This window comes from Platalea leucorodia (assembly GCF_965183815.1).
Source record: "Platalea leucorodia genome assembly, chromosome: 15".
Classification (NCBI taxonomy): Eukaryota; Metazoa; Chordata; class Aves; order Pelecaniformes; family Threskiornithidae; genus Platalea; species Platalea leucorodia.
Window position 1 is genome coordinate 6,911,330 of NC_138837.1, and position 23,634 is coordinate 6,934,963.

The following is a 23,634-nucleotide window of genomic DNA, read 5'->3' on the forward strand; positions in this document are numbered from 1 at the left end:
TTCCCGCTCCGGCCTCGGAGCGGCTCCCGGCGGGCTGGGCCGCTCGGGGGCTCGGCCCTGGCTCCCCCGCCAGGCAGCGCCCTGCCAGGGCACCACGATCCCACCCGGGGCCTGGTCGGCCGGGCCTGGGGCCCCCTCCCCGTCACCAAGCAGCAGCAGCGCTGACGGCCGCCGGCGTTGCCCGCCTCAGAAAAGACCCCGCTGGCGCTCCCAGCCCTGAGGGAACCCCCGGAGGCGGCCGCGCTCTCCCAGGCAAGGTCTGGTGCCTCCGGCCCGGGCAAACGGCAGCCGCCAGCGAGGCCTCCCCGTCAGTGAGGGGCGTGGGGCCGGGGCTTCGCGCTCGCAGAACCTCGGGGTGGCGGCGGCGGCGGCCGCGGCCCTCGGAGGGGGAGACGCGGGGCTGTGGGGAGCGGGGGCGGCGGGGCCCGGCCCGGCCGGGCGGCGCAAGGAGCCCCGGGGAGGCCCTGCCAGGCCGCCGCCGAACGAGCCTTTGCGTGGTGGCGGCTTCGCGCTCTGACCCGCGCCGTGACATCATGTCATCGCAGTGAGCGCCACTGCCGTGACGTCACGTCACTGCCGCGGGAGGCGGTGAGGTCGCGGTGTGTGAGGCAGGGTCCCGACAGCCCCGCGCTGCCTTCCGGCTCCGGCGGGTGGCCGGGAGCGGGGACCGGTGGGCGCGGCCCGAGCGTTCCGGGCTGGACGGTGTTTCCGGGGGGGAGAAAGCAGCGGCGCTTCCGGTGCGGGCGGCCCGGCTGGCGGAAGTGACGGCGGGGTTTGTTGACAGCGGAGGCCGCGGCGGGGGGAGCGGGCCCGAGGAGGACGCGGAGCCCCTGCCCGCCCCGGGGAGCGGCGCCGGGACGAGCCGGGACTCCCGCCGCCCCCATCCGCCGCGCCCGGCGGGGGCCTGGCGCCAGGTGAGTGCTGGCGTCCCCCTCCTCAGTCCCAGCCGCGGGGCTCGCCCTGCCCTGGGGCAGCGGGCCTGCCCGCCGAGGGGTGGGGAGGCAGCGCCGCCCCACGCGGAACCGCCGCCCCCGGCAGCGCCGCCCGGTGCCCCCCGGCGGAGCCCCCATCCCCTCCCCGGGACTACCGGGAGCAGCCGGGCCCCGCCAGGCAGGGCCCTGGGCCGCGGCAGCCCGTCCAGGAGGATCCCCGGCGCTGCCGGGCGAGGTGACCTCCGAGTGCCTCGGGAACGGAAGGTCGCCCCAGGGAGCGGGGCCGGCGCCCCGTGTCAGGGGAGCGAAGGAGAGGTTGGGTTTGCGGCCAGACCTGCCTGCAGGCTGCTGAAACGGCTCGCAAGGCTGTCGGGGACCATCGCGGTCTAGTGGTGGCGGATCCCCAGTGCCCAGGGAGCAGTAACCCAGGGGCTCCCGGGGGTGTCCTCTTGGGCCGGTGACCTTTTGGAAAGAAAACCCATGATGTAGTTCAGTGAGCCGAAAGAGCATCTTTACTGCGGGCAGGTACAAAGATCAACACATTTCCCAGCTAGCAGGAGTCGTTTCATTTGCGATGTCGGTCTCGGCAGGCCGACAAGTTTGGAAATGGCAGGGCTTTGCTGGGCCACGGAATAGTTTGATTTATTCCTCCTCCAGTTTCCCTGCTGCGAGGCAGGGATGGCATTTCCCCACACAAGCTGCAATGACCCATTGATTAATAAAAACACAGGGATTTGCAGCTGCAAGATGCCAGCTAAAATGACAGTGCAGTTTTCCTTCAAAAGGTAACCTGTGCCAAGCGCTGCATTTACATTAAATTTATTATTCTAAAGTCGTTGTAATCAATTCACGTCAGTGCATATTGTTTGCCCTCTCCTTGGACAAGTCCCTGATGCTGGAAAATTCAGCTTTGCCAATCATTTTTGTAGTAACAGCGTAAACGTTATGTCGTTGGCGTGGAGCCGTGGTGAGTCAGGCTTGGCTTTGGGCAGCTGCCTGGAGAGAGAGACTGGGAGAGAAGATCAGTCTGAAGTCCAAGGTAGAGAATATTGGCACGGGCGGCCCCAGAAGTGCCAAGAGCGGTCCCAAGCCTCGCGTGCCAGTGCAGCCTGAAATGCTGTAACAATACGGATGTAGCCTACAAATAAGCAATATTTGCCAGAGAGGCCGGCAGGACCTGGAAGGCTGGTGATGGGGGAGAGCGAAGCTGCGTGTACTGCAGCTTCCTTTGGGTCCGTGGATGGTAGGAGGGTGCTGTTACTCCACGGGGAGGGCCACTTCTGTGGGTAGGTGGGTACGCAGGCTTTTATATGCTTGCTCCTGTGTCTCCAAGGGACTCGATTCCTTCGTGCATTAAGAAGGAAGCAAATCTATTAGAGAAATAAATTGGAAAAAATATTGGCAGCTGTAGTTTTAGTCACTTTTCGATTCCTGCGCTTGAATTTTCGGCATGTTCCACGTTTCTGTCTTTGACCCTTCACAACCACACATGCACTAGAGAGCTCGTTGCCCATCATTGGACAGGGCCGGTGGCAGTCTGCTAGGCAGGCAACTCGCCGATCTGTTGCCTGTGGAAAGCTGCCTGAGGATAATGATTAGGCAAATGTTAGTGATTTGTCAGCATCTCTAGTTCATTTATTTTTATCAACACACTGAGCTTATAAGAGACAATATTGATCAGTGCAGCTATTGAGACTTACTTCCATCTCCCCCTGCCCACGTGTCATGTCTTGAGTCTAGGTGAGGAGGGAGAGACAAGCTTGTATCGTGTCCTGTGCAAAAGGTCACAGCAGCAGCTCTGAGTGCAACTCAAATATCCATAATAAATCACGAGGATGAATGCTTTTTTTGGTGTTATTTTACTGGGATGGTTTAACCACTTTCCTCTCTATTAACCTTCTGTACGGGATTTTGTTGGTGGATCATGGGGAGCTCAGAAGTTAAAGGGCAGCTGATTTCTCCAGGGCTAGGATCAACCGGCTACATTGTGCTGGTCTCAGCAGAGGGGGAACAGAGAATTGTCAGAGCCGCAGGAAGGCAGTCCTTGCCCTTTAGTGCTCTAAGCTGCTTGGACAGGTCCCAAGCACTGGCTGTTTCCAGCTGCACGTGATAATAGATTGTCAATGGGAATTTGTTTTCCAGTTCTCTGGCCATGGGTAGTAAACAGTGGAAGAACACTGGCTGCGGGGACCTCCTGTCTGATGGCACAGGGGAACCGGTAGGGATAGCAGAACACGTTTCCCTGCTCATTCAGATCTTCCTGTTGATCTTGCCTTTCTGGAAAGATTCTCTCAAGCAAGCTTCAGGCAAAATCTGCAAGAGGGACTTGTTCTGGAGGTGAAGCGGATTAGTCTCCAAAGCAGACATGGTGCAGAGCGCAGGACAACTTCCTCCCACCTGCATTCCCTTAGCTGGGACCTCACGGCCAGTGAGACAATACTGTGTGCTCAGTGGCCCATTTCATCCTTGGCTTCTCTCCTGACATAACTGCAAAGGAGAGGGCTGTGGATTACGGATGTCTTTCTTTTTCAAAACTGAAGACCCACCATCTTACTCATTTTCATTGTTTGTACCACGTGTATCTCAGAGGTCTCTGAGCTATCATGGCACCCTTGAGGAGTCATAATTTTGTGTTATTATGACCCCAGCTCAGGACTCGGTGACCCAGAAGAGCAGGTTACACCCTTTAGACTATCTCTGATCAGGATGTTAAGTACAATTTTTGTGATTGCTGAGGTTTTGGGTTTGTTTTTTTCCTCAGCATCTGCTTTTGCGTGGAGACCTTTTGCCTCTCGCACCAAAAGCAGCAGAGAACCTGCCTGAGATCCCCGCTGGAAAGGCTGTTGAAAGTTGTAGGCCAGAACACAGTGGGTCAGAAGGAGTTTGGGATTGGAACATGATCCCGCCAGTAGCCTGCAGGTATAGTTCCCAAAGATGTTTATAGGAAGGAGAAACTATCGATGAAATTCAAGTAAAGCCAAAAAACAAGTCAAGTTCATCACCTGCATCTGCTTCTGCCTGTAAGGTTTTGTCCACTTAGACTTCAACGAGATTCAGCCCAGGGAGACGAGGCCTGGGGTGGCCGTACCGCAGGAGCGATCCAGCACGGCCGTTCCTCCATCGCTGAGTGAGGAGCTGTTCTCCTGATCTCCGCTTGCTTTTTGAGAGGCTCCTTTCTGTGTTGGGTTAATTCCTTGGCCAACTCTTCCTCCCTGGCGCTGAAGCACGCCCTCAGAAAAAGAATTAAGGAAACACAGAAGGAAGAAAAGATCTTTGATTGCCACCTTGTTTTGCCTTCATGTTTGCATAGAAATCCATTCACAGGGAGGGAGCAGAAGGCCGGGAGCCTGGGCTGCCGGGCAGGTTCAGTCACAGCTGTGCTCCTGTCACCCACAGAGACCATTTGGTGTCTGAATTTGAAAGGTTACCTCGTCCGCAGCCTTCACTGATCCTTCATCGGGGTGTCATGGCCGCAGCAGTGACTGAACAGAGCATCTGAAGGGGGGAGGAGGGAAGGCGCCTGATCCACCCCGGCTGCCTTTGGGGATAGCGATTAAGGTGAGGAAAGGGAGTTAAACTCTTCCGTCTTGTACTGATACTGCAGGAGTGAAGGAAAGAGAGCACTGGAGGCTTTAGAGAAGCAAAGAGCTGGAGACGCAGACACGTATCCTGATCTTTGCAGCTGCTGGATAAAGATCAGAAACAGAATACGGTTAAGGACATTTTGCAACAACTTCCCCAGCAATGGCTGCTAAGCTGCGGTGCAGAGGAGAATAACTGACTCCACAGCACTGGTATTCTCACTGCCAGCAGGGACATACTTATTGATAAGACACAGGTTTTACATCAAAAATAAACATTTCAACACAATTTTTGTGTGCCCATGGAAATATATAGAAGGGTTCACATTAGGGTTGCTTCTAATGTGATTTGACCCTTTGAAAGGGAAATGGTGTTGTTGGTCTTCAGTCACTTCTGCTAAACACCTCCAAGGCTCCAGCAAGCCCTCCTCCGCTGCCAGTGAGCGAGTCTGAATACTACAGCCATGAGATTTTTCAAATAAGAAAATAGACAGGAGTAGCTTCCCCTAACTATCTTCCTTGCCCATCCTTCTTTAGTCTGTACTGAAAATGAAGAAGGCAAAAGCGTCTTGTCTTTTTCCAGGTCAGTCATTCACACTTTTTTGTGACAGATTTGAAATGGTTTGGGCAAGCTACAGGTACGGATGTCCAGCGTGTGCATAAACCTTGCTTTACACTGCACTCAAAGGGAAGCCAAACCAGTCTGTACGTTTCCCTCTGGCTTCTGATCCACTTCACGGTCTACTTCAAGGACTTGCGTGAAGCTTCTGGCTTGGCGCTACAGAAAAAACATTGAGCTTCACACAAAATTTCACTTGGAACGATGGCAAACTGAATTACAGGCACGAGATATGGGGCCACTAGATCCCACTGGGACTATACAAAGGATCGTCCCGACAGTACATTTTCTGATGGTTTATCCAGCCCGCTCTGAAGGAAACCAAGCAGTGTGGTTTCTGCCGCTTCCCTTTCAGAGAGCCTTTGTCAGCCAGATAACCCCTGCAATGAGGAAACATTTTCTTGCTGTGTAGCCTCATTTCCAAACATGTTTTGTGTTAACTCATTCCCACAGTGTCCCCTGGGGGCGGGGAAACCAAGGAATTAAGGGCATACTGCCAGAGAGGCCCAAATGCTGCAGGTTCTTTTGAGGTCAGCAAGTGATGGGCTGTAAACGCAATGATCAACATCCTGCTGGTACAACAGCTTTGCAGGACACTTGCCAATGCGCCTTTCTCAATGCATCTTTCCCCCCCCCCCCCCCCCTCTGCTTATAGCTGTCCTGATGTCCCTGTAAATTCATCCTGGAACTTCATTTGAGGAAAGAATCTACTGAATCAAAAGCTTCCTTCTGCTCTTCCCCTTCCCATACCCTCAAGATGGCATCCGATAGCCCGGAGTCACTAATGACCTTGTGCACAGATTACTGCCTTCGCAACTTGGAGGGGACTCTCTGCTACCTGCTGGACAATGAAACTCTCCGGCTGCATCCTGACATCTTCTTGCCAAGCGAGATTTGTGACAAACTTGTCAATGAGTACGTTTCAGGCCTGTGGAAAAGCTGTTGTGTGGTTTGGGAAGGAGCCGAGAGCTCAGGGAAGGGGGAGGATAGTTCTCTAAAAAGAGCGATGGGAAAGGATAAAAGGGGGGAAAAAACCAGGGAAGAATTCTTAGGGCTTTTTTTCCCCAATTGATCTTCATATTGGAAATAAGGATTTGCATTAACTTCAGAAGGAAGTGTCCCCAGGGGTTATCGTACTGCTATATATCATTCTAGTTTCTGTGGAAATCACCATTTCCGCATAGGTAAACCCAGAATGAAACAAACAGTCACTGCTTCTTTCAAGAACATCAGTAAGCAACAAAGGAGCCTTCCCATTTCCCACCACTGCAGCATTACAACTCTCTCTCAAAGCAGAGAAATAAAGAGTGCAAAGTGCTACCAGATGTTAAACTTTAAGGCTGCTGCTCCCATAGCTTTACAAAGCAACCTGTTTCCAGGGATTTATAATTTGGCTATCACAGTCTCTCTTGGCTGAACTCCTGCCCCCAAAGTCTGGCAGAGGCCTTTGGCCAGCTAATTTTCTGAAAATGGAAAATCAAATTACTAGCTTTAAACAGCTAGGGAAAAAAAAAAAATCCTGGAGTCTGTGCTTGCCAGAATCCAGTTTGCTCACACGCACACATGACCTTGCACAAATCTTTGCCTGAGATTTTCCTAAGGATTGTTAGTTCTGTGCAAGAGGAGGTGATAGCCCAGCCCCAATTACCCTAAGGGCTGTTCTGGATGATCAGGAGGGAGCATGCGCTTGCTGACACACTTGGTCACATTTTCTCATAACCAGTGGACGGTGCTAGAACTGTAGCTGAGCCTTTGTGTCATGCTGTGCTAACGCCATTGCCCCAATACAGGTACGTGGAGTTGGTGAAGACGGACAGCATCTTTGAACCCCATGAAAGCTTCTTCACCCTGTTCTCAGATCCCCGGAGCACCAGGCTAGCTCGGATCCACTTGCGGGAACAGATCGTGCAGGATCAGGACCTGGAAGCCATCAGGAAGCAGGTGGTATTGCACCGATAGCCTCCAGCCGCCACTGTGCATAGCAGCATTGCTGCATGGGCACCAGCTAGAATCCAGGCACCCAGAGATTCCCAAGACGCCATCCTTCACCATCCAAATTTTCTTTGGGAGAACCTCAGCTTCTCCCTTCTCAGCTCCCAAAGCCACTGTAGGGAATGGGATGGGGACACTGGTCGAGTTCGATGATATGTGGTCTCAGGCTCTCCCCGTGGGAGGTACTGTAGCAAACAGGGTGGGCACTCTACCTGTGAAACATTTCTAACTTCGATTTCCCATCTTCCAGGATCTTGTTGAGCTCTACTTGACTAACTGTGAGAAGCTGACAGCCAAGAGTCTGCAAACCTTGGTGAGCTTCAGCCACACACTTATCTCCCTCAGCCTCTTTGGCTGCTGTAATATCTTCTACGAGGAGGAGAACCCTGGAGGCTGTGAAGATGACTGTTTGGTGAACCCCACTCGCCAGGTCTTGGTCAAGGACTTTACTTTTGAAGGCTTTAGCCGCTTGCGCTTCCTGAACCTGGGCCGCTTGATCGAAGGGGTAAATGTGGAGACGTTGCTTCGGCCTTTGGCCTCCCTTGCAGCTCTTGATCTCTCTGGGATCCAGCTGAACGATGTGGGATTTCTGACCCAGTGGAAGGACAGTCTGGTTTCCTTAGTGCTTTACAACATGGACCTTTCAGAGGAGCACATCCAAGTGATCGCACAGCTTCGCAAGCTCAGGTCAGCAGATCTGTTCTTCCTTGTTTATCCTTTTCCCACTGATAGGGAAAGGTCTTTTAGGAATGGTCTACTTGCCTGCTCATGGAGAGCCACCCACTGCTGCTTTCAAGTTAGAAACCTCCCCATGAACAGGCTCACTCTTTTTCTCACTGTACATGTCTGACATGTCTAAAGCCAGCCTGCATTTTGCTTGCAAAAGGACACCACAAAGCAGAAACTCCCTCTTGGAAAAACAAAAAGCAACACCCCCCCCCCCCCCCCCCCAAAAAAAAACCACACACCACAACTGCACGCACCAACAAAAGAAAAACAAAACAAACAAGCCCACAAACCGACCACCACCACTCCCAGCCACACAAAAAAGAACAGCTGAATACCTGAGAGACAGCGAAAAAAATACTATAGATGTGTACATATATTAATATAGTGATAATCACACTGTGAAACTCAGTCCTCCAAACCACTTGTCAAATGGGAATGTCCGAAGTTTTAAGCCTGGCTCTGAGATAAAACTAGGAAAAACTCTGAGCTCAGGCTGTCTGCTCGCTGTGCTCCGCGGAAGCGCACTGTGCATGGATGGTGCAGCCAAGGGAAGAAGCAGTGTCAATAAATAGGCGCTCCTGACCTAGCCGCGTTGACAGTGAAATGACTTCCTGAAAGAGAGTTGAGACAATTGCTATTCAGACTGCACAGTGGTGTCAGGAAAGGAATCCAGGACTTTCCAAGCCAAGGAGAAGGGCCTTACTATTCACACGAAGGATACTTTGCCATGGCTTTAGTATCGTCTCTACTGACTGCAGACACTAGGGGGTACCATGTTAACATATGACCCAGGAGTCTCAGGAAACGTCCTGGATAACATTTTCTAAATCCCAAGTACTTAACTCCCAGTGATTTGCGATGAAACGTGGTCTACAACAGGTAGAAGACACTTTTGTGAGTGGGGTGTTGGCTCCTGTCTTAGGCAGTTTAGAAATGTCTCTCCCAAGGGTCTTGGCTACTGCTTGGCAGGCAAGAGCAGCCCCGCTCCTGTAAAGGGCCCCACCTGCACATTATGGCTTGTGCCACCACTCCCTTAGCATCAGGGTTGCCCCAGAGCTTAAGCGTTTAAATACCTGAAGATAAATGAAATCAGGGTAGCGTAATAGCCTGGGGTGGAAAAAAAATAAAAGATTGGGGAAGCAGACAAAAATTTGTGTAACTTAATTTGTGGGATGAGGCAACATATGTTTCTGGGGATGCAAAGATCCTCTAGTGCATCTTAATCACCAGGCAGAAATGCTCAGGTGGCTGCTGTGATGGAGCTTGGGAAAGGCAGTTCCTGAGCCTGGAGCAGTTTCCTTTGTGATGTGTGGCCAAGCGATTCATTGTGCTCCATTCTAAGTAGACCTCTACCAGATATCTGCGTGCTTTGGTTAGACACAGGGCCAGATCCTGCTGCCAGATCCTCCTGTATCTTGTGAAGGAAATAATAATCATAATAAATAAATAAAAAAGAATAATCACACTTGGCTTGTCATCTTCCTCTGGTGGAGAGGCAGAAGCCCCAGCTAATGCTTCCCAGGCTCTGAGCTCCTCTCTGTCATTTGCAGGCACTTGGATATCTCCCGAGACCATCTGTCCAGTTATTACAAATTCAAGCTGACCCGGCGGGTTCTAAACCTGTTTGTGGAAAACTTGGTAAACCTCACTTCGCTCGATATCTCAGGGCACACCATGCTGGAGAACTGCACTATCTCAAGCATGGAGGAGAAGATGGGCCAGACAAGGTAAGGAAACAGCAATTACTGAGGCCTGCTTAGATGGATAGATCAGTCAAAGATGAATTAAGAACAGTTCCTTCTTCTAAGTTTCCAAATTCTAATTAATACTAAAAAGCAGGATACAGCTGTTGCTAGTTTCTCCTGATGCTAAAGACTGGTACGGGAATCCGCTGTGATTCTTGTACGTGACACATGTAAGGACTTCTAAGAGTGATAAAGAATTCATCCTGTCTGCCTCCCAGACATATCTGAAGAAGTATTTCAGTTCTTCTTTTCCACACACATTCTTCTGAAAGGACTCCAAAGCCCGTTACACATTTTCTGCACAAAACATTCTTGCCCTCACTGAAATCCAGGCTCTTCTGAGAGAGCATTTCTACACTGCGTCAACACGTCACTGTTCATAGGAGAGCTGAGTGTTTTAGGAACTCAGAATCTGAAGGCATATTTTCAGATTCGATGTGGATGCTGGGCGGATCAACCTTTGAAGACCCTGGTGCACCTCAGTAGGGGCATACCTGGAGGTCTGGTTTTCCCGATCAGCCAAGAACTCTGCCCTCCTCTTCCCTGAGCACTTAGTGAACAACAGCAAACAAGCGGGGCAGTACTGGCCCCTTTCCACCCACGCTGGTGAAAAATATACTGGCTCTTGGTCAGTAAGGAACATGGCAGCAAAACTAGCATTCTTGCACGATCACAGCAGCAGACTAGCGTGTCTATCAGATGACATGCAGTCCAGTTTGCAAATAGTTTGGATGAGTGAAATCCACAGCCCTTTCCTCAGGGGAAATGTTCACCCCAGCTAGTGAATTTCCAGGACAAATTCTACCTGGGAAAGCTGCATTCTGTCTGTGTAAATTCTTACTGCTGTTTCTGCTGAACACATTTAGCCCTTCACTCGGGATCACCTGGGATGAACGTCTAACATCATGTTTAGGAGAAGCTGACTGGCATACAACTGAAGTGCAGCTGTTACTCTAGTTACGGAGCAGTACAATCAGAGTGAATGGAGAGCTGATCGCTGTCTCTGTGGCAGGGGGCACCTGAAGAAACACGGTACTAACATGAGCGATCGTTTATTTTTTCCTCAGCATTGAGCCAGCAAAGAGCAGCATTGCTCCCTTCCGGGGTCTGAAACGACCGCTCCAGTTCTTGGGCCTTTTCGAAACATCTCTCTGCCGCCTGACGCATATTCCAGCCTACAAGGTAATGAGGCTGCAAGAATATTGGCAGTAGGTACTTGGTAGAAGTTGAAAGAACATGAAAATCATTGGCTGCCAGTCAAGCGGAGCTCTTAGGATCTCAGGTGTGACAACTGAGCTCTGACCTTTCAAGAGCTACTTGATAATGCAGGAAAACTGCCAGAAGGCAAGACCTGTACCCCAAGTGGTTTTTACAAGGGTTAAAAAACATGCCTCTCAAAGAAGGGCATGGAAAAATCATCCTGCCTGAAGGACCAGGATGTCTCTGACTACAAGAAAAGGATTTAAGACAATAGGAGCCTTACTTGTGAACAGCATCCTCCTGCCCCAAAGGTGCTATTTCTTGTCCCTCTGGGCTCAGAAGTGACTCAACCTCTTTGCTCTCATCCTGGGCCTCATCCTGCTAGCAGGGCAGGGGGCAGTTGTACCATTCAACCTTCCTGATCTACCCTCAGAGTTCCCTTCTGATGGTGGTTTTCCTCCTTCATCATTTCTTCCCTGACTCTTTTTGTTCCTCTGCACCAGGTGAGCGGAGACAAGAACGAAGAGCAAGTCCTGAATGCTATTGAGGCTTACACTGAACACCGGCCAGAAATCACTTCCCGGGCCATCAACCTCCTGTTTGACATTGCCCGTATCGAACGCTGCAGCCAGCTGCTGCGAGCCCTTCAGGTAAGCCCCATTTACCTCACACTTACAAGGGAAATATTGCAGTCCCAGCCTTTTCTTCACCTGGAACGCCGTATCAGGCCATTCTGGAGAAAGTTCCAGTATTGCAGTGGAACTGGGTACCTTCATTTCATAAGCATGTTCCTGCAATGCCTGGGCCACGCGTTCCTTGCAGGCTTGTGACGGTTTTTGCCCCACACAGCCATAACAGTCACTCCAAGACCCAACAGCAAGTCAGTGGCACTGAAGCTTCATGTTGCTTCTCTGCAGCTGGTGATCACAGCCCTCAAGTGCCACAAGGATGACAAAAACATCCAGGTGACAGGCAGCGCGGCGCTGTTCTACCTGACCAACTCCGAGTACCGCATGGAGCAGAGTGTAAAGCTGCGGCGCCAGGTCATCCAGGTGGTGCTGAATGGCATGGAGTCCTACCAGGAAGTCACAGTAAGAGCAGCCCAGCCTCCTTCGGCTCCCATAGTCCTCCTTCCCTGCGTTAAGTCTTTAGCCTGGTGTTAGCTAAGACTAACAAGCCTCCAGGACGCGAGCCAAGGCAGACACCAGAGAAGCCGTTGCCCCGATCCGCTCCTTGCCTTCACTCAGTGATGGGGATTACACACAGGGTGCTCCTTATCCCTGCAATTTTCTCCAGAAGAAGGAGAAGAAAGCAATTATAGCAAGGCTCCTTTTTATCCCATGATAGTGGTCAAAGGGTGTGTACAACATAGCATAGACATCCAGCGCTGACTGTGGGGTGAAAAGGGTGCGGGTGTTGGGGGTGCTGAGTCAACAGAAAGAAACGTTATCCCAGTACACTGTGTTGGAAGCTCGCTGGCATTATACGCTATGATGCCACTGGGTTGCAGAATGGCGACTGCTGCGTAGAGAGCTTACAGGCAGCGAGGAACTGGCTTGGAAAGTAATGGGCGTTGGGTGATGGTGTGGCTGTGCGAGACCAGAGCGACAGCGAGAGTGAAAAGGGTACTGATAGACCATGGCTAAAGCACAGTGCTGGATAGGAGGGTGACAGAAATGTTAGTGGTTGTAATCAAGCAAGAAGATGGTTTCAGTACCAAGCAGCAAGGAAGCATGAGGTGATGGGGTCCATGTTTTTGTAGCCACTTGGCCCAGCGTTTGCTTCTTTTTGACCCAGGTACAGCGAAACTGCTGCCTGACACTGTGTAACTTCAGCATTCCTGAGGAGCTGGAGTTCCAGTACCGCCGAGTCAATGAGTTGCTGCTGAACATCCTCAACCAGAGCCGGCAGGATGAGTCCATCCAGCGCATCGCTGTGCACCTCTGTAACGCTCTGGTCTGCCAGGTGGACAACGATCATAAAGAAGCTGTGGGCAAGATGGGTTTTGTGATGGTTGGTATGGTCCCAAGGTGTCTACGTATCCTTAACCCCGGCTAGCACAATTCCCTTGCAGCAGTCCACCAAACGCATCCAGCCAGTGATCCAGCCCTACAGTATCACAGGAGCGAACTAGTGTCCTAGCAATGCTAACCTTTCCTGCAACCTACCCCTCCAGGTGACGTCTTTTACTTGCTTACCAGCACTGGAAGTCAGGATCTCAGAGACAGGCTGTCTGCAAGAGCAGGGAAGCAGTGTAACCTTATACCTTAACCTCTTCACCTCATCATGTTATTTCCAGAACTGGTACCACCTTGTGACTAGCTCCTTCTGCATCTCCCCGAGTTTGCATCTGCTTCCCAACTCATGTCAGCCCATATCCCTCACCTTTTCAAAGAGCTGCAGAGGCCACTGCTTTGGTGCAGTTATACCACATTCCAGACTTTGTCATACAGATCAAAACTGACTTGACTGCAAACTCGACAGCTTGGGGACTGTGATATAGTTCAGCTCTGTGAATACTGGCAACATTGAACATAACCCAGTCCCGCTGGTTTAGAGAAAGAGATAGCAAGTAGGGTCTCTGCAAAGGGTAACAAAACTGCACGTGCCTGCAAATTGGCTGTAGCCAGCCCTGCAGTACTACAGCAGCTAGTTTTAGCTCTGCGATTCTTGAGCTGTTTCTCACTGTTCCCCTTCCTCTGCCCACAGACAATGCTCAAGTTGATTCAGAAGAAGCTGGCTGATAAAACGGTGAGTGTTTCTCCCGGAAGTGTATACATAGAGTATTTTCTCTTCAGTCTGACTTAGGCATGGCGATCAGGTTGGATATTAGGATTGGATTATTAGGATTGGATATCAGGTTGGATTTTAGGAAAAACTTCTTCACCGAAAGGGTAGTCAGGCACCAGAACAGGCTGCCCAGGGAAGCGGGTGAGTCCCCATCCCTGGGGGTATTTAAAAGAAGGGCAGACGCAGTGCTCGAGGACATGGTTTAGTGGTGGGCTTGGCAGTGCTGGGTTAACAGTTGGACTCGATGATCTTAAGGGTCTTTTCCAGCCTTAACGATTCTATGATCAGTCCGGAGTGCCAGCTCAGCTTCTCTAACAAACACAAGACTTCTCAGCTGATGCTGCAGAATTTCCTGTCCCAGGGTGAAGGCAGGGGAATGTGACGGGGAGGCAAAAATATTAAACAAAAAACCCACTTGCTAACAAGTTGAAAGTGAATAACAAGGTTTTCTTACCTCTGGAGTGATCTAGGGTGACAGCAGGGAGGGAGCACAAGTGGTTGGTTTGCACTGGGCTCCCACATAAGCAAAGCTGTGTCTGTCCCTTTCTCTTCGGCTCTGTAGTGTGATCAGGTGATGGAGTTCTCCTGGAGTGCCCTCTGGAACATCACTGATGAGACCCCCGATAACTGTGAAATGTTCCTTAACTACAGCGGCATGAAACTGTTCTTGGAGTGCTTGAAAGTGAGTATGTCTGGGTTCCGCTAGAGGAATGCTGGCCTTGGCAGGGGAGATGCAGGTGCCTGGGCAGGATCCCTGGCTGTGCTAATCTAGAAGCAGTACCTCCTATGTTGCTCAAACAGAGGAGAAAAAGCTTGCATGTCTTCTTCTTTCTCACATCCATCCACCCAACCAGTAGAAGAACAGAGAAACTTACACTCAACGCGTCTTCCTCTTTCCCCGCGTTGTACGCAGTCCTCCTTAAGTAGAGCAGCAGTGAATAGTGGGCCCTGGCCTCGATTCTCTCCTCTCACGTGTGTCTTTAACACTAGAGATCCCATTTGGCATCTGCTAAAGAGCCATTGGTGGCACCCCAAAAATACTCAGCCTTTCTAGATGTGCTGTACAATCTTTCTCCAGGGTTGCTTGTTCTCAGCGTCACCACAGCCCTGCTTTTGTATAATCCCTGTTCTTCGCTTGCTTAGGAATTCCCAGAGAAGCAGGAGCTGCATCGCAACATGCTGGGCCTCCTGGGCAACGTAGCAGAGGTGAAGGAGCTCCGCCCGCAGCTCATGACCTCCCAGTTCATCAGTGTGTTCAGGTGAGTGCCTGGCTAACGAGCAGCTGGGCTGGGGCACGGTGAATGCTCTGGAGCTCTGCTCCCGAATCGCCTGGAGACTTTGAAACCTTTGGTGCATCAGCCCCTCTAAATGATGTCTTCTCTCTTGGCAGCAACCTGCTGGAGAGCAAAGCAGATGGGATCGAGGTATCCTATAATGCCTGTGGCGTGCTCTCCCATATCATGTTTGATGGTCCAGAGGCTTGGGGTATATGCGAGCCCCACCGGGAGGAGGTTGTAAAGAGGATGTGGGCAGCCATCCAGAGCTGGGACATCAACTCCAGGAGAAATATCAATTACAGGTGAGGAACAGGAAAGTTTGGCCCCCTCACCTAGGAGCCAGGAGTGTCACAGGAAGCCAGCAGCAGCAGAGAGCAGGGAAGAGGTATAGCCCAGCAGGGAGGCTCTCTTTAGAGTGAAGGAGAAACATCTTCAGGGAGATGTTTAGTGACAGTTTTGCATCATCCTTTGAAACATGTTACACAGGCTGCTGAAATTAGACACCTTGCCTGGCAGCTCCTGTGGGAGAGGCGTGGGAGCCCAACAGAATTTCTCCTGCGTGTTTCTGGTGAAATTGCGGAGTTAGGAAACCCACAATCCGACTGTCTGGGACTGCCTAAGCGTTTTCCTCTGAGACTCCTGTCCTTTGCACGTCCTTAAGTCTGTTTTCTTCGAAAAGTCACATGGATTGCTGTAGCTTTCACTCTCCTCTGGGGGATATTTAGACACAGTTCCCAGAAATCCTTTTAAGGGTTAATACAACTGGTGGAATCCTCCAAAGCCCTTCCTGTAAGAGGGTATCAGGTACTCTGTATTCCCATAGTGCCTGGCAGGGATCCAGAGCGAACGGCGTTCCAAGGCCTGAGCTCCGGTACAGACACATTAGCGTTGTCAGAAGAAACACAGCCACCGTTGCACGTGAGCAGCCAGCTCTGGCCGGGTATAATTTTGCTTTGGCCCCTCTACAGAAAGATCAGTGCTGCTGGGTTTCAGCTGTCGTGAGGAGATGACTGACGGAGGCTGGAAATCGGTTCTTGGACTCGGTTGCGTTCGTTGCCGCTGTTTATCCGGGCAGCGTGTTTGTGCTAAAGCGGTGGGGCCTGTAAGCCCGCCGGCATTGCCGTGTGACACCGACTTGGTCTTTGATGCCAGAATCTTTGAGCTGCCAATGGATTTACTGCTGTGGTATCTGTGAGCACAGTTTGTATTGCTTTGAGTGGCAAAGGTGCTGAAAGAGGCAGCTCTTGGATTTTTAACAATATTTTCTGCAATATTTCCGTGCAGGTCATTTGAACCAATCCTTCGACTTCTTCCACAAGGGATCTCCCCAGTCAGCCAGCACTGGGCTACCTGGGCACTGTATAACCTGGTCTCTGTCTACCGTAAGTTCCCTTTTCGAAATCACATCCACTGCGCTGTAGAAGTTGAGGGTGTGGATCTGAGCGCGTTAGCTGAAAAAGTCTTGCCAGCGTAGCCAAGAGAGAACCTTCTTTGAATGCTTCTGGAATGTCCAGGCAGCACAGCCAAACAAAAAACTTAGTGTGTAGGAAATTCCTTCAGTGTTTTGGTCCTTCTGGCCATGCTGTTGTGTTCTCAGCCATTTGGGGTCTTGTTTTTCACAGCCAGGGCACCCCTAGCAGGCTGGCTCCATAAAAAAGAAAAGTGTTGTGGCTTCTCAGGCCACAGACTTCTCCTTCCCCTCCTGCCACCCTTTGGAGCACTCTTGTGAAGGTTCACAAGGACCTGTTTTATTCTTCTCTCTGCAGCTGACAAGTACTGCCCGCTGCTGATCAAAGAAGGTGGGATTCCCCTTCTGAAGGACATGATTAAAATGGCCTCAGCACGGCAAGAGACCAAGGAAATGGCCCGGTAGGAAACCAATGCACTATCGTCAAACACTCAATTTAGCTTTAGTTTAGTTTTTATTCTTCTGCGTCAAGTGAGGCTACCAAAGAAGGGCCTGTACTGATGTGGGTTAAGAAGCAAACGCAGGAGAAGTGCAGGGAAAAGAGGATGAAAGCAGAAGATTGGAGAGGTGTTTATAGGTGGGCAATACACGCAGAGCATCCAGGGTTGATGGATGCCGGCCAAATTGGTTATAGAAGTGGCCCGTTGGACTGGGGAGCCACAGGGCTAATGGCATCTCTTACGCCGATAGTCCCCAGTCATCACTGTGCTCCATACCTGTGTGGGCTCCCTGTCTCTAGAACCATATTGGCCTGTTGGTAAAACTGCTGACCACACAGTTAAAATGAGAGGATTTTTCAAAAAGTGGAGAGAGTCCATCACCTTTGTGAGCTTCCCCAGCTTAACTTTGTTATGCCACCTGCCTTTGGAGTCGTTCTTCCGGAGCTTTAAAAGCCAGCTGCAGTTTCTAATCCCTGGCAGACTGGGAGCTGTCATTTCATACCTGCAGGATAAATATAACAGAGAGGTGGAGATCAGCGGGGAATACATACCCGGTGGGTGGGCGGTACGTAGCCGGTGGGTGGGCGATACGTACCCGGTGGGTGGGCGGTATGTAGCCGGTAGGTGGGCGGTACGTACCCGGTGGGTGGGCGGTACGTAGCCGGTAGGTGGGCGGTACGTACCCGGTGGGTGGGCCGTACGTACCCGGTGGGTGGGCGGTACGTAGCCGGTAGGTGGGCGGTACGTACCCGGTGGGTGGGCGGTACGTACCCGGTAGGTGGGCGGTACGTACCCGGTGGGTGGGCCATACGTACCCGGTGGGTGGGCGGTACGTACCCGGTGGGTGGGCGGTACGTACCCGGTAGGTGGGCGATACGTAGCCGGTGGGTGGGCGATACGTACCCGGTAGGTGGGCGGTACATAGCCGGTAGGTGGGCGGTACGTAGCCGGTGGGTGGGCGATACGTAGCCGGTAGGTGGGCCCACAGAAGCCTCTCACAGTTAGGCAGGTTGTGTGTGGTGATGGGCAGCGCGGGAGGAGGAGAAGCAGGGACAGACGACAGCAGAATGAACGACAAACGTCGGTATGCACGTGTGTCCCGATGTGCGTCGAAGTGAGCTGGCGATGCGGATACGGGGGTGATGAAGGAACGGTCACACAGGGACCTGGATGCGTCCTGCCATCCCTTGAAATTCCATGGGGCTGAACCATGAGCTGCTTTTGTGGAGTGTACTGGGTTTGACACAAATATCAGTTGCTGCATAAAAGAGACTGCCTGCTGCAAATAGTATACGCTGACACAGAGATCAAGCTGTCGGACAGTTCTTACGCTACTGTCCCGCAGCTGTCGTGCCGCAAGCTTTAAACTAAACCCTCTCTCCTTGTCCTTGTTTTATCCGTAGGAAAGTTATAGAGCACTGCAGTAACTTTAAGGAGGAGAACATGGACACTTCCAGATAGAGGCGCTCATCCGATGCCTCTTGCCAGCACTGTATCCAGCTTCTCTCTCATTCACTGTACATAGGGAGGACTCTTTCTTACCAACTCGCCTGTTGGAAGGAAACTTTATGTGTGTGTGTGAGACCCTCAGTAGATGAAGGTGAACAGGGGAGGGGGGAGGGACTTTTTGCACAACAAAATGCTTTCCTTACATTAGTGGACTTTTTTGTTATGAAGTTTCAGGTTGAAGTTCTGTGTGTATGATTTCTGTACAAAAAGAAAACAAAAAACAAAGACAACTACATTATGTATCTTTTAACCTTTTTATTTTAGACTACACAGAGAGCCTCAAATGATCATGAGCTTGAAGACCTAGTTGCGTGATCGCTAGTGTGACGTTTTTATTTCCCACTTTTTAGAAAATTCCCTTTTGCTGTATTGCATGAGGTCCTGTAATGTCTGCGAGAACACCAGTCCTGAGTGGGTTTTGGCTGCTCGGTGGGGTTACAGGCAGTGACGAGTTATTTATTTGGTTAGAGAGGTTGGGGGACACAATACCAGAGAGTTAGACCAAAAGAACTGACCTTTTTAGTGATGTTTCTGTAAATTGAGGAAGTGGGGAAGGAAGATCTTGCAAGTCAATTCACTCCCTTAAGGGTTTTTATAGAAGACTCGCATTAATGCAGGCATTGCTAACTGTCCGCGGGGCATTCGGAAGTAAGACATTCCCATTAAGGGGAGGTCTCTCATCCCCTTTGGCGGTACAGTAGGATCTGCCAGCCCACCCCGCCTCGTCAGGTCAGGGGTGACCAGTAAAAACGGTTACGCATCCGTGGCAATACAGAGCTTTTCTCTCTAAGGGAGCCTGCGCAACAAGGAACAAGGTTTGTTCACAAAGGGCTGCACCTCTTCGTTCCAGTCCTTCACCGCCTTTTTAGTTGTGTTCTGGTTTGTGGTGAAGGGCTACAAATGCCAGGGAGCGTATTTCCCCGTAACAGAGCATCATAAGCCCTACTGGGCCCCAGTCCAGAGCAGCCTGTACCCCTTGTGCGAGTCCCAGTAGCGGACTGGCGCTGTTCTGCTCTGTTTCAGTCTGCATCAGTGCGAGCCGTGCTCAGTGGCAAGGTAACCTGCCTTTGCAGGAAGCTCGCTGCAGCGCAGATGCTGTCATTGGAGCTGCTGAAGTCCTCTCCTGAGACTGGGGAGCCCCCGGCACCCTTTGGAGGGCGATCCCCTGACGCAGCACCTCTTGTTCCACCCCAACATCTTCCCCCTCTTCTGGGAAGCGAAAGGCCCTATTCTGACCTGACTCCCACTAGCGCTATCCGGTTACTCCGACTGACGCGACGTAGGTGAGGGGAGAGTCCCGCTGAGCTGGTTTTCACCGGTCAGACTCTGGACCCATAAAGGCTCAAGAAGCCCAAGGCCAAGGTTTGCCTCACAGCCAGGCACCCCGCAGCACATCGTGCAGCCCACGCTTAGAGCCCTCCGCTTGCCACAGTTCTTTTACAATTCACAAATCTTCCCTTCGAAGGGATTTAGAAAAGATTTTATGTCTGGGAGCAGTAAGAGGAGAGCGGGGCCACGTGAGCCAGGACGTTTCAGGCCTCTGCGCGCCGTGACCCTTGCTGCTCTCTTCCCGTGTATACGTTGCTCTCGGATTTGACTCGCTGCTATGAGGTTCTTCTAATGCTCAGAGTTAATGCTGTCGTTGCTGAGCACGTTATAGACAGATCCTAGATACACAAACTGACACTTTAAATGACAGAACACAGCTGCCCTGGAGAGGTTTACTTTTTCTGCCAGTATGGTGTTACTCAATGTCTTTTTTTTTTTTTTTTCCCCTTTTTAACCATACGTCATTTGTTTTGATATTGTGAGATCTGTACTTTTTTCTTTAAGTATTTTTCAAACTTATATATATTTTTGTGTCACTTTTGAATTGTTTTCATATGGTTTGCAAAACTTGACGAATTATACTTTTTTGCAGTCGTTTGAAATGTATTTTTCTCTCTCTTATTCCTGTTCCCCGAGAATTTGTGTCCCTTTGAGACAGGGAAGCTTGTTTCAAGATCTGTTTTCTGTATAACATTTGCTAATCGTCCTTCTAGATGCAAAACTAAGAGAGGCTGCAAATACTGCCAGCCAGCCTCGGAGCGTTAGGGGAGCCAGGCTTTGCTCATTTAATTCTCCACTTAGCGCTGCTGTGCTTTTGAAGTTGTTTCACGTGCCAGTGCCACCCACTAGGCTTTCTTCCTTTCTAATGCCCGTGTAGTGAAAGCTCCTACCGCTAAAATCTTGAATCGCGTGACAGAGAGCACTCAAGATTCTGACTGTGTTGGCAAGGCGGGAGTGGAGCAGAAGGGGACACATCACAGATGCGAGAGGTATCAGAAACCCGTGGCCCCCAGAGCGCAGCTGCCACGTGGGGAGGCAGCTGGAGCTCAGGAACTCCTGTCTCGGCTAGAGCAGACCTCAGCCTTGCCCTGTAATCGCGGCCAAACAACCGGGCTGTACGCTGAGGGTTTGGCACGACAACACCACGGTTAACCAACAAGGGATGGCTTGGTGCCACCTGCCTCGAGCCCCCAAAGGTTTGGGATTTTCAAACCAGTGCCCCGTAAGTTCAGCTGTTACCGGTCTCCCCTGCTGCAAGCTGGACCACGTTGGCCCAAACGAGATCCAAGCTGCATCAAACCTTTGTTTCACACTGTAGAGATAAGCTCTGTCCTTGCTGCTCACATATCCTCATCAAGCTGCACCTGAGCCTGAACCAGGATAAAGAGATTTCAAATTCCCAGCAACATGGAGATTCATGGGAGTCAGGCCAGCCTGCCAGAACAGCCGAGCTTTCTGAAATCTGTCACTGGTCCCGGGGGGAAGGGGGGACTGGAACTGCTCTGTTACACCCAGCTACGCGCGAGATTTTGAGTCGGGCCACCAGCAAGGTAAATTCCTGAGACAGCGTTTTAACAGAAATAGCATCCCTGTTAGAGTAACAGGAGCTTTGGCTACAAGCTTCAATGTCTGCAAGCCAACAAACTTTGTGAGCTGAAAAATAACATTTACTTTCTGTAAGGAGCAAAAGAGAGAAAGGCATCCTCTGAACACCTGAGCGTAACCCAGGAATTCCTGTAATCGGGAGTTTGAAACTAGGCTGTACCTCAGTTTCCCTAAGGGAACCAACAGGAGTTGTTGCACCTCGGGCGCAACGCGCGTACCGTGACCTGAAAGCACTTTTTGGAGGCAAAGAGGAGTTAATGAATCGCTGCTGCAGAGCCAACGCTCAGGACAGAACAGGATAGTTGCCTGCAGCCATCATACCAATAGTCTGCAAAGGAAGGGAGGGCAAAGCGGCTGATTTTGTGTGAAGGCCTAATGTAGAAGGGGAAGTTGGATACCCTGAAATGCTGGCCTGACACAGAGAAGCCTCGCAGGACTTGAGCTTTGCTGGAGCAAAGGAATGAACCGGGAGACTTCAAGTCCACGCAGAATTATAGAGCCAACGACCAACCCTGCCCAGAAAACCAGAACAGGGTTCTACCTGACAAATGAGAATCCAGCTGGAGAGAAGGCCCTAGTGTGTAAAGACAGGGCAGAGGGGCTCCTGGTGCTCCGTACTTGTCCCGCTCAGACTCTTACTCGTGTTTTCACTACTACCTTTCCTTTAATATTGAAAAGCTTGGCAAGCAGAGCACAAACACAACTCGGTAGCTCTCCGCAGAGACTGTGCCAACAAAGGAACCCTCTACCTTGACCAAATGTGGTTTCCTTCCTGGCTGGAGGGTGCCTCGTCGTTCAGTGGCCCCAGTCAGCGTCACAGCAGTCCTCAGCACGCAGGGTGTCAGGCGTCTGCCGTTTTCTCTGGAATAGGTAAGAGAGCAAATTGGTGGGCAACTTTCCACCAGCGCTTCCATTTTACAAGATCTGTGGGAAGAACTGCTTGTAACGATTGGCATCTACTTGTACGATGCTTAACACCCAGCAGCACCAGACTTTCTCATCTAAACCAAGCCAAGAAAGTTTAGCACTGATATTTGTGGCAATTAGTAACAGGGCAGGTAATTATCTGCCCCGTCTGCATCATGGCTGCTACTGCCCTGCACTTACCTATGGCTGAGATGATGGCTGTTCAGCACTGGAGCCTACCCAGCTCGTCACCTCGGGCGGGCTTCTGCGCAGTCACTCTCGTCTCCGCAAGAGATGAGTGGGAGGAAAAGTCTCGGAGCTGTCAGCCTGCTCCCCTCTCATCACGTGAAGAAGGCAATTAATTACCAGCAGAGCAGGAGCTCTAGGGGCACTGCATTCAGGCACTACTCTGCAGAAAAGGTGTTTTCTTGAGACTGTTCAGGGAGGAGCCTGCCACGGCTCAGGTGTTCGAGGGTGGCTTGTGAGGGAAAAAAGAGAATTAAAAGTAGGGAAACGGCTGGTCTCCACGACAACCGTGTGTGTGAAGCGCAGAGGGTAATGGTCGTCAGGAATGGATGAAAAGCAACGTGGGGGCTGGAGGAGAAGTCAGCACTTAAAAAAAGGCATGAGGGAGATTTGCTGCTGAACTGAAACACTTCTGCTTTGGCAGACTCTATTTTGATTTCATATAGTTGTCACCGATTCTCTCTGTAATTCTTTTCTTGTTTTAAAAAAGTTTTTAAGCTAACCAAATATGTATTTCCTTGTTTTGCTTAACAAAAATAACCTCAGTTATTATGAGCAAGCGTCTGCTTTTATTCTGCCCATTGACCTGCCTAATGGTAAGAGGCCAGGTTCAAATGTTTGTACATGGTGAAACCGAGCAAAAAAATAATAATGCACAACTGTTGCTTCCTTACAATTCTGAATGAATTAACTTTTCTGTTGTATCCATTGGATACCCGCTGTGTATTAAACCCAGTGCTTAACAATGTCTTCTTCCTTTGGTCTATGAATGTGCTTTACTTAGGTACGTTGCTGGTCCGTTTGCTGTCATATATTTCATTAAAACTGAAAGGAGCTGCCCTGTGTTGATGATGCAGTTCAGTGGCTTTGCCTCTCATCACTCCAAGGGATACAACGCTGTTTGTCAATAGAAAAGAGGCGTGGAGGAAGAGCGTATTGTTATGAAATGATGTGAGAGTAGAAAAAAACCCCAAACGATATTTGGCTGTAGAGATTGTCTCTGAACTCTGTAACGGATCTGTGGCTTGCATCCCATAGCCTAAGCTCTGTAAGTGGGCAGAAGCTGCGTACTCAAGAAAAGACTCTAGCTTAAAACAGTCAATCTGCTTTAAGGCCAGCGTGACTTTCTTCTTCCGACCCTGGTCCTGCACAGGTTCACCTGCCAGTTCCTTCAGTGGTCGCTGGAACTCTCTAAAGGATCGGACTGCAGGCGGCTGAAGTAGGAGGAGGAATCATGTGAAACCAAACTGCCTCTAGGAAGCTGAA

General features: G+C 50.9%; 1 protein-coding gene across 4 annotated transcripts; it reads left to right on the plus strand.

The window, feature by feature from the left end:
* Position 1: 1 nt before the first annotated feature.
* On the plus strand, positions 2-23,041 carry ZER1 (zyg-11 related cell cycle regulator). Of its 4 annotated transcripts, XM_082327240.1 has the most exons (17): positions 785-914; positions 4,329-4,490; positions 5,788-6,047; positions 6,923-7,073; positions 7,375-7,811; positions 9,404-9,580; positions 10,666-10,780; positions 11,302-11,448; positions 11,716-11,889; positions 12,596-12,811; positions 13,508-13,549; positions 14,151-14,270; positions 14,732-14,847; positions 14,979-15,167; positions 16,150-16,247; positions 16,632-16,734; positions 18,177-23,041. In XM_082327240.1, exons 3-17 carry the CDS (start codon positions 5,890-5,892, stop codon positions 18,232-18,234), a joined length of 2,301 nt encoding a protein of 766 aa, XP_082183366.1. In that variant the 5' UTR covers positions 785-914; positions 4,329-4,490; positions 5,788-5,889; the 3' UTR covers positions 18,235-23,041. The 4 variants fall into 4 exon arrangements, with proteins under 4 accessions (XP_082183365.1, XP_082183367.1, XP_082183364.1 ...); XM_082327239.1 differs by lacking the exons at positions 785-914; positions 4,329-4,490 and adding an exon at positions 2-257; XM_082327241.1 differs by lacking the exons at positions 785-914; positions 4,329-4,490 and adding an exon at positions 2-252.
* Positions 23,042-23,634: the final 593 nt, after the last annotated feature.